General features: G+C 42.9%; 1 protein-coding gene across 1 annotated transcript in view; it reads left to right on the top strand.

The window, feature by feature from the left end:
- Window positions 1–10,587, top strand: part of LOC103618380 (transmembrane 4 L6 family member 1) — a 16,040-nt gene that overhangs the window by 2,289 nt on the left and 3,164 nt on the right. The window contains exons 2-4 of the mRNA XM_008636776.2: window positions 916–1,095; window positions 4,557–4,622; window positions 10,031–10,176. Coding sequence (XP_008634998.1) covers window positions 925–1,095; window positions 4,557–4,622; window positions 10,031–10,176 — 383 coding nt within the window. The 5' untranslated portion in view covers window positions 916–924. The remainder of the gene's footprint in view (window positions 1–915; window positions 1,096–4,556; window positions 4,623–10,030; window positions 10,177–10,587) is intronic.

Below are 10,587 nucleotides of genomic sequence, written 5' to 3'. Positions count from 1 at the left end.
TCAGCAGGAGGTCGGACTGGATACCCGCAGACATCTCTCTAAACCAGTGCTTCATTTATGTTGATTCTTTGATTTTAAAAAAGAACCTGGATGCTATGAACTACTAAGCTACTGTATGTTATGGCAGATCTCTGAAAATGAGATGGGATGGCTTTTTGACCTGCCCTTAGCAAGTAGACACAGAATTAGACAAGATTACAGCTTTTCAGATATTTTAGGGTGGGTGCCGAACAGGCCCATAATCCACACTCCTACCTACCCTTATGTGCAGAATAAGCACATCACAGTAAACAGTAATAAATATTTCTCCAGTTCTTGCTGAGAGTGTATTTTTGACTGAAATAGAGGAAATACAGTTGGTAGGCACCCTGGGGAGGCTTCCCCACTTGCCACAGCGCCAAGGCAGGATTGAACATTCATATGGCACTCTTGCTAGCCATTTCCTCCTCTTCTAGACCTTCAGGGCAAGAGGTTCTAAATCAGCTTCCCAAGACAGTGGTCCCAGAAAACCCAGGGCATCCACCTCCACTTCCACTCACGGCCTTTGCCCTACCATGGAGACTACCAGCCAGGGTATCTGTTTGTGGGGTCATGGTTTTGTTACTGATATTCCCAATGGACAGACAATTGTCCATGAAAAACTAAGATGAAACTCTCTGGTAATTTCACACCAACACAGGTGTGGTCCTACAATTTTAAATAAATTCCATTAAACATCCCAGCTTTGACTAATTCAATTTTAAATAAATTCTCTTAAGGGAACAGGTTCTGTAGAACAGGATTATCTGTCTAAGTCTTACCTGGAACATTTCTTTCGTCAAAATTGACTCTTCTTTCATTAAAGAATAAAACTGCTGAAGTCCTGTGCTCCCTGTACTGCAGTAACCCAATCCTCCCTGTTTCTTTCCTGAGCAGAGAGCTGCCATGTGCACAGGGAAGTGTTCAAAGTGCATTGGGATCACCCTCTTCCCACTGGCAGTGTGTGCCATTGTCTCCAACATTCTCCTGTACTTCCCCAATGGACAAGTACTACAGCTCACTGAGATAACTGATATGGTTTGGTTTTTCCATGGCATTCTGGGAGCTGGCATACTGGTAAGAGATGAATGTTTCATGTGAGTTTTGTTCTGTTTTGTTTTAAATTTGGGGCCAAGAAAACCTCCATTAAAAACCAGGTCATAAAAAAGTGTTTTGCATAAACATGTGAACAGCTTAAATGTGAAGTTGGGTATGTAACTGAAAAAATGCATTTAAGGCAAAAGAGTGCCTAGTCAAAGAAATACAAAATATTCCTGAAATTAATACCAGGACTCCAAGTTAGGAAGAAGCACTAGGACTGACTGCTTACTGTGGAGAAGAGTTACATGAATGTTCGTCCTCCAAGAGTGAAAGCAAAGCTGAGGTCCTAAGCTCAGCTGGAGGTGGTGAGTTTTCACTATTTGTCTGCACCCCCTCGTTACTCCTCCAGCTGATTTTATGTACACACAGTTCACAAAAACATTAAGGGAAAAACTGAAACATGTTTCAGCAGGTGTTAGTTTGAGACCCAGCTAACACTTTACAAATGTGGAGCTGCAAATGGCTTAGTAAGCTGAATGCCTCATGTTCCCACACTCCCACTTACCTTCTTCCCGGTTTGATCTGGTTTGAATGTGCTCTTCTGTAACTAGTTCTCCATTCCAGGTCTCAGGAAAGATCACTTTTATGTGAATCTCCATAGCTAGAAGGGAACATGTTGGGGAACACTTATCTTTCCAGTCCATCAGAAAGCCTGTTCCCTTTTTGGTCTTCCAATTTTCTACCCAAGTGCCGTTAAAAGCTAAGCGAGTAACATGCGTATGACCAGTACTGGGCAGATGGCAAACTGGCACAGAGCTGAGCAAAAAAAGCAGAATTTTTAGGAATAATTAACTTAGAAAAAAGTAAATCTCAGTCACAGTCACACTATGATGCAGCTGCTGCTTAAGTCTACAGAAAGTCTGCAGTGGATGTGGTTCATACTCGTATTTCCCAAAGCAGAAACATGGTATAAGATCATTCAGTAAACTGTTCTCCACCAGCGGCTTGTCTACTTCTTCTTGCAGCTACCACTTGGGCCTATTACTCATGCTGAGCCTGAACATAAGCATGAGTTTGTAGAAGGAAGAAGGGGAACTACATGAGAGACTGTGGAAAATTCGTATCACTGCAAGCCCAGGAGTCATTGGCGTTCAATGAAAGGAAAGGCTGATGTTAGATGTGAGAGCGTCATCGGCTCATTGAAAATGCGCCTTCTTTTGAGGCTTCCACGCAGACTTGCCTGTGGCCAGCACCACATACATCAAAAATGAGAGCAGCTAGTCAGAGGAGAGGAAAAATTTGCATTGACCTTCAAAACGCAGCATTAGGAGTAATTATTGATCCACAAACAATGCTGTTGAGTGTACATGTTTTCCAGAAAACAGCATGAGAAATGCCCACAGGTAAGGGGAAAGAGAGTATTATCATCAGCTCCATCTTCCAGGTGCTGGAAGCATGGGAAAATGAAGATTGCCTTCTCAGTGTCCTAAGGAATTAAAACAAGAGACAGGATGTCCCACGACTGGAGTCTGGTCCATATCCTGACACTACAGTGAGGAGAGATGGAGCTGCAATACGTTCCCCCCATGCACATGGCTTTCTCCCAAAGGAAACTGAGGCAAGTCATGCCAACAGGTTGCCTGACCTTGGAGAATCTCCCCACAACTAGGACACAGCCTTCAGAGTCAAGACTGTGGGAGAAACTCAGAACAGCCTGGCTTAGTTCTGTGAGCCAGTAAACCTCCCTCCACCTGGGAACTTCATCTGTAGACTGATACATAGATCATCAGTGCACTCTTTGGCTGAGTAGCCAGCTCCACCCTTTCCTCCTCCTCTGCTGAATCTCTGATGGAAATTATATGACGTGAAAACCTCTCAATTTCCTTATTTCAAATATTTAGGATATAAAGAGAGTAAGACTGGCTCTATGTGTCATAGTAATGTCTTTCCTCATGGAAAGCCTGTGTACAACACAAAGAAATGCCTTGACTGAGCCATGGCTCACACACAGCTCTTGTTTACTGACAATGGCCAAATCCAGCAAATTCTCATTCCCATGTCAAAAGGCAGGTGTTTATAACCAAGCACTGCATAAAAAGAAAGCTGCCAAGCAAACCCTTCATCCTGAGCCAGGCTAATAGATGACACAAAAGTGTTTGCAGCTTAGAGGGGAAACCTCGAAAGAAAAATTACAGCCCTGAAGGAAAAAGAGTGTTGGTTTGATGGGCAGAGGTATTAACTCTTCTTCTGAGTGCCAGACAGCAGCACACTGGGGCTGAGGCTGCCTTAGGACCATTTGCGATTATTTAAGAGCTGACTTCTTTGCAGGAAGAGGAGCACCTTCTTAACCTCAATGCTCTATTTCTGCAGGTTTCCAGAGGTGGTCTAGCCATCACTGTAGGTGCTGTAGGTTGCCCTGGGGTGTGCATAAGAGGCAATGGAGAATAAATCCTTTGAAAAATATTCAGGAGCCTGCAAATCTAAGCAAGTTTCATAACACTGTCCTACACTCTTCAACAGAGATATTCACACTACACACATAAATTCCGTGGGCTTCATTCATCATGGACATTCTGCTCTTCCTGCCCTACATGAGAAAAAATCTTGCCAGTCAGGCCAATTTTTACAGTTTTTACCTTTTATATTTGTTTGTTTGATTGACTGATTTATTTGTTTGGGTTCTCTTTCTTTCATTAACTTTATGGTAACCATTTCCTACTTTCTCCAATACTCCTTTACTTGTGCTGCTCTTTGAGATGCTTTAACCAGCATTGGTGTGTAGAGACAAGACAGTGGGAGTGTGTTGGCTGCACAGCCAGACCCACTAAAGCTTTCTTGCCCTCAGGCTACCAAACTAGAGGCAACTTTTCCTAACTCCAGAGTGTCTCTGTAAGGCAGCAGTATATCCCAAGTCCTGGATGGTTACTGACTACATCGTACTGGTCCAACTCCACCTGATAATTACCATGGAGAATTGGTGCTGATGTGAACTGGGAGTTCCCCATTGACTGAAGTCCATCTCGTAGGTTTTCCAGAAGTTTAGCACAAGAAAAACTCCCAAACCAAAGTCAGATCTGTTTCAGGAAGCTCAAGGCTGATTTCCCAATTATAATCCAAAGCAGAATGCTCAGGAGGTTTAAACTGACATAATTTTTAGTCCAGCTATGTATATTTTCTGGGCAGAAATTCAATTTTCTCAAAACTGACACATTTTAAAAAAAGAAAAACAAAAAAACCCAACAATGCCCTGCAGAAAAAAGCAGTATAGCTTCAGCAATCAGAATTAATGCACCAGCAACTTGCCAGACAGCTTTAGCTGTAATCCCACACTTATTTCTGAGTAACTCTTCAGCAGCACCAACATCCAAGCAGGTGTGACTCCCAGAGAAGAGTCAGAAGGTGACAGAGTTGAGGAACATGATGCCAAAGCTCCTAGAATTTAAAAAACACCCCAGCAGAAGTGCTGCACACCAATTCAGCCTGTGCTTTTCTTACAGGTTATTTTGCCGGCATTCATGATGCTGGGAGCAGGTGGAGCAGGATGTTGCGCTAACAGATGTGGGGTAAGTGGATATTTATGTGTTGAAATGGCACTACAGTTTCTGCAATAGCTCTTTAAATGGCTGCTCAGCAGGTGGAAATGTGCAGTGACAAACCGTCACACCACTGTCAGCAGCCATATCAGGGAAACCTAGAAGAGGAGCTCGATCTACAGCATCCCTGGGCTGGGGCTGAGAACTCAGTAGCCAGCAAGAACGTTATGATATTGCAGCTGCTGATGTGAGGGAAATCCGCCAGGGACACTGCTGGAGCCCTTAGGCACAATGTTGAGGGCAAAGTAGGACTTCATCACATAAAGTGGCTCCAGGTTCCCCTTCTCATGGCAATCCTAAAGACTGAGACAGCTGCCTGTTCATCCTGCTTCCACAGAGTCTGGTTTCCTCTATACCCTTCCATGACAATCTGCTTTTCCACAGGTTCATCCCTGCTTTTTGCTGTAGGGATACATAGGTCTCCTATTTGCAGGTCCATGCCAAAAGGCTGAGCTGATGCATCTGGCACTGAGGAGCCAGCACTGCTTCCTGCAGCTCTGACCGTAGCTCACATTTGCCCAAACATTACATATATGAAATGTGAAAATGCAATTTAGGCTCTCTGACATCTAAAGAAAGGCCAGAGAGACTTTTTTCTTTGATAATTAAGAATATTATAAAGCAACATGTTATACAGGCATCTCCATTCATCCTCAAGCCCCAGGCACAGACTTCTGTGTGGCTATCATTATTGGCAAGAATAGACTGACTTAGAAATTTTTTTGAGTCTGCATCCTTCCCAGGACCAGACTGGAATGAGAGATTCCATGCAATAAAGCACGTCTCTTCTGTACTCTTCAATTAATATTTAGCTTGATCCATGAGAAGACCTTTGCCTCTTCAAAACATTTTACTTAAATTAATTCATTATCTATATACCAAAATAGCATTCTTTATTAGGATGTCAGCAAGCACATCCCAAGGGACATGCCATTACACTGATTTTACCAAAGGTCACATGCACAGACAGGATGCTAACAATGGCCAAGCAGGCCACTTGCAGAGCTGGGGTGAGATCCTAGGCACCCTGCAAACAGTGCCTGAGCCAGCTGTTTTGCTTGGTTTTGAGTGATGTAGAAAGCAGTGGTGAAAAATAGCCACTGTAGTGGTTCCTGCACTCACTGAATGTGGTAAGTCACGAGGGGACATCCAGCTGAACTGGGCTGAGTTCATACAACATCTCAGGTGTCTCTTTTCCATCCTTCATCCCAACCCTAAATATTACAGAGCCAAGAGTCAAACTTCCCCAGGCTGGATAGGTTCACTCTCCAGCCCAACAGCATAGGTGGTAGCTCAGTGTCATCCAGCAGCCCATCACCATCCTCCATTCTCCCCCTCCTCTTTCTGTGTCTGAGCCATTCCTAGCAGCAGTACATCAGTGCCAGATACCCTGTCTGCACCTTCCCATCACAGACTGGTTACCTACAAGCTGTTCCTCCTCTTCTTTATTTGCTGTTATGGAGGAATAAAATAGAGGTTAAGAAAGTAGTTTGATTATGCACTGTGATATTTCATAGAATCAGGAGAATCACGTAATCATTAAGGTTGGAAAAAAACTCCAAGTTCATCAAGTCCAACCTTCAAATGAATACCACCATGCCCACCAAACCATATCACAAAGTGGCTGATGGCCAAGTGATGGAGCTACCCAAACCTAACTGGAAAATAGGCTCAGTGAGGACAGTCTATCTATGAAAATGCTGTCTTCTTAGACACACACACCTCTCTGGAGTCACACACCTCTGTGAGGTGGAAAGAGTAAAGCTCTACACCCTATGTTTTAAACAGACTGTGGCTCAAAGTAGGGATGAAATGGGGACATGAGCAAAGAGTGGCTGTGAATGGCACTAAAAACAAGTTTACCCTGCACAGCTCCTGGGGAAGAGTGATTTCCAAGCATTCAAAAAGAGGTGAGGGTTGCAGGGAGTTCTGAAGGCTGATGGTGTACTTCTTCAAGGGAAGAAACCTCAGGCAAAATTTGCTTTGGGGAGAGTGGGAGAAAATGCAGACATCCACAGCAGGGTTGTTCAGATGCCCTGATTATATGAGCTGTATATGCAAGGCAGGGTATGGTGTGAGGCCCTGGAGAGCAGAGAACTCCTGGGATTGGTTCAAACATGCACAATGGCAGCAACCTCCAAAAGTGCCACAGCTCCTTGTGAGGTAGGTCTGGATGGACCTGATAAGGGGTCCCCAGTTACTTCCACCTGCTGGCAGAGAAACAGCCCTCACTGGAACTACTCAGGAGCCTCTGCAATCCAAAGGCAGTTTGGGTACTTTTCTGCTTTGGAGATCTTAGGTATAAAATGATAATTTACACTGAATACTCAGAATTGCTTGTCATAGTAAAAAGAAAAAAAAAAGGTTAAAGCGTCATTACTGATCAGAATTATTGTTCAATCAAAACATAACATTTTCCTCAGGGCAGGGACTCTGTTCTATTTTATTTTGCGCAATTCCTGGTTTAATAGTTTCAGACTTCATCAAAGCCTTTACATGCTGCCAAAGTTACTTCAACAGTAATAATAATTACTATGTTTCCCATACTTTTTATTCACTTTAGTGAGTTTTCCAGTTCACAGTGCTTACGTGCTGCATTAAGTTTTTTCATTAATCAACTTTAAATTATTACTTACAAACATACATAAATGGCTTCTTGTCCTTGCACTGTGGAGTAATGAATTTGGAAGTAATAGATTTAGAAAGCTTCAGTGTCTTGCAGCTCAGCACGTACACATCTGAAATCATCCACTGCACTGACGTCATGAGGGAAAAGGCCCACCCAAAGTACAGCTTCTCTCGTTGCATCAGCAAACATACTCCAGTATTTCTAAGTCTTCCTTAAGATTTACTAGTAGAACAGGAATAGCCATAGCAGCTTTCCAGACAAACAAACCTAGATCATCAAAGACATCAAGATAACTAGCCAGAATAACAATTCCATCAAAAAAACAAAAACAAAAAAAAACCCCACCTCCAGACAAAGAAACAGAGAAGAAATAGATGTGTATGGAACAGGAACCAGGGCAATAAAGAGCAGCACAGGCTGGGACAGGAGGAACTTGCTAACTTCACCAAAGCAGCTGCTGCAAACATTCAAAGAATGAATTCTAAGAGTCCTCATCAGTTCACCAGGGACAATTCAATTGTGTGAAGGATAAAGCCGGGAAAACATTAAAAGAAAATCAGCAAAAATGATCAGCAAAACCTTTTCAGGAGTGCAGAACAGGTCAACATCATGGGAAGCTAATTTTAACAAACTCAAGCATCCTGGTTTAGGCCTCCTGTTGCAAGTAGGGACACAAATGAGGAAATAAAATATTTCAATGAGAAGTACAACTAGGGGAAATGCTGAAAGGTTGAGATGATGAAATGGTTAATAAAATTTTTGGATTTCCACAGATTATGAGGCAAGCCTCCAGAAAAGTCTCCAGATCAGTAGATAAAATGGGGAAATGCCCCTGCATGTCTAGAAAATGCTGAGGAGAGCCTATCTTAACAGGTGCAGCAACCTCAGACTCTTTTGGTGACAAGTTTTTGCCTAGATGATCTTGTACACAGTAAGGGAAATAGTTGGGATGGGGCTAGTCACACAGTTAACAGATTTCAAATGAGACAATCATGTGACAGAGAAAAGTCATCACAGATAGCACTGGCAAGGACTACTAGTACTAACTGCCATCATAAAACATAGTAACAGCAAAGGACCATTTGATTTTTTTCTTCGTAATTGTGTTTGGGATGCCCTGTACTGCTCTGCTGTGCTAAAATGAATTGTTAACATAATTAGGATCCTTCAGCTAAGAAGCAGAATGCACAGTTGAAGTAAATGAGAAAACAAGTGGGGAAAAGTCATTCAGCATAGGTAGGAGTTTCAAAGAGAGTATCGGTCACTCACCTTCACCTCAAGGCATGGTTGGTGATCTTATTGTGAGAGACAGTGCATCAGCTACAACCCAGACACTGTTTTGGTCTGGGACAATAGAGTAAATTACCTACATTTTGCTGACAATGGAGCTCTGTTAAGAGTCAATTCAGCCAACATGCAGATAAAGACTAAAAAAAGGGTATCCAGCTTTGCAAGAAAAGACTGAGTTGTTAATCAGTTATAATTAAATAAATCCCATGAGAAATCCCAGCAACTTCTAACTCAAGGATTGCTTTAGAGGCAAAGCAACACACAAAATTAGTCAATTCACACACTGGCATCGTGGAAGGTTCTACAGAAAGCAGTTGGCTGTCAAGTTGGAAACTGCATTCACCAGCTTGAACATGTTCAGACAGAGAATAGCCTTTTCAAGGCTTTGTCACAAAACCCCAGCATGGATAGTGGATATTTCCATTTGACTCTGCAGTGAAGTAGAACAACTGGGACTAGGAGAAGGTTTCTACCTGCCATGTGGGCTGTTGGATTTCACCTGGTATTTGCTGGCAGCAGGGAATTATGCGACTTGCGATATTTGGCTTCAAACCTGAGTCATGGATGAGAGTATTTCATATGTGCTTCCTTGGTCATGCCACTGCTCTGACTTTAAGGCAGGCCTGCTGCCTTGTCCCTGCCCCAGGTCTTCCCCTGGCTCTATCTGTCTGGTCCAGAGTTTCTTCCCCCACTTGGCAGAGTTGTGAACACCCACAAACAGTGATTCTTAACAAGACTATAGGGAAGCCTGTCCCAGATGCACCACCAGTAGCACCCTCCTGGGATTTTTGTTTCTATATACAAACAGCAACCAGATACATCCCATTCATTACTAGAAAGCTATCCCCAAATGGAGTAAAGGTGACGTTTCTGTGGGAGCAGCTGATGTAAAACATGAGTGCATTACATACAATACGAAGCCGCTGCTGGTTTGTTGCCACATGCAGCACAATTAGATTTCTCAACATGAGCAGTGGTAATCACGTGTCATGCTGTTGCAAAATGAAGGAAAGCAGCAATAAGAAAGACTTTTTTGTGTTCCATCAATTAGCAAAACCAATTAATGTATCTTCTGTTGCTTTCATACCTGGTTCAGTAGTTGCTTGCTTGTTTCTGTTGGTGCAGGGGCCAAGAAAGCTGAAGAGTTGGAAATGCCAAGGCACAATATATGGAACAGATCAATCCAGGACTGGCCTCGTACTGGTTTTCGAAAGAAAACTCACCAGATATTTCATAAGTGATAGCTTAAGTATAAAATTCTGAGTAAGTTCTTTAACATCCAGAACATCTAGAAAATTAGTCAGAAAAAGTCAACTGCTTTTTATTTCCACAAATTTAGTAGCAGTAGTAGTTTCAGCACAAAGTAAGAGAAGTAAAGAGAATTCTTTCCCATTCATTGTGAGTTCTCCATGCTACTCAAACCTCTGTGCACACAATGTTGAAGGTCTTTCCCTTTCAGATGCTGCTGTCAGTGATCCTGTCTGTGCTGGGATTTGCAGGAGGAGCATATTGTGTGGTCATCTCCTCACTGGGGCTGATTGGGGGTCCTCTGTGTGACACAGGTGATGGAGAATACCTCTACCCTTTCAGGAACGACACTCTGGAGTGAGTATGGCTTACAGGCTCCTCCAATTTTACGTTCCCTGACCCGTCCCATATCTTTTTAAAGTAAACTTGGATTTTTCCAAAATGAACTGGTGGTTCACCCTGTGTACACCTAAACTCACACTTCTCTGAGTAGCATGTTCCAGCTGGTCATCTGTTTGACCAAGAAACTATCCTTGGGCAAATTGCCTGAGTTTTGTCTGCTGTGCTTGTCACAAGCCCCTTGTGCAATTTGCACCATGCTTTCAAAAGGCTGGTGAGCTGACTCCCACTGGAGTCAAAAGGAGATGTTTGCTCACTGTGCCACATTAATCTGTTAAATTATCAAGAATTCAGCCTGCTCTACCTACTTCTGAAAAGCAAAGCAAAAATCTTCTCAGAATCTTTAAAGTCAGCCTTGACAACCATGCT

Source organism: Corvus brachyrhynchos, unplaced genomic scaffold, assembly GCF_000691975.1.
Source record: "Corvus brachyrhynchos isolate BGI_N302 unplaced genomic scaffold, ASM69197v1 scaffold117, whole genome shotgun sequence".
NCBI lineage: Eukaryota > Metazoa > Chordata > Aves > Passeriformes > Corvidae > Corvus > Corvus brachyrhynchos.
The sequence above is the reverse complement of the archived record's forward strand: the minus strand, read 5'-3'. Positions and strand labels throughout refer to the sequence as shown.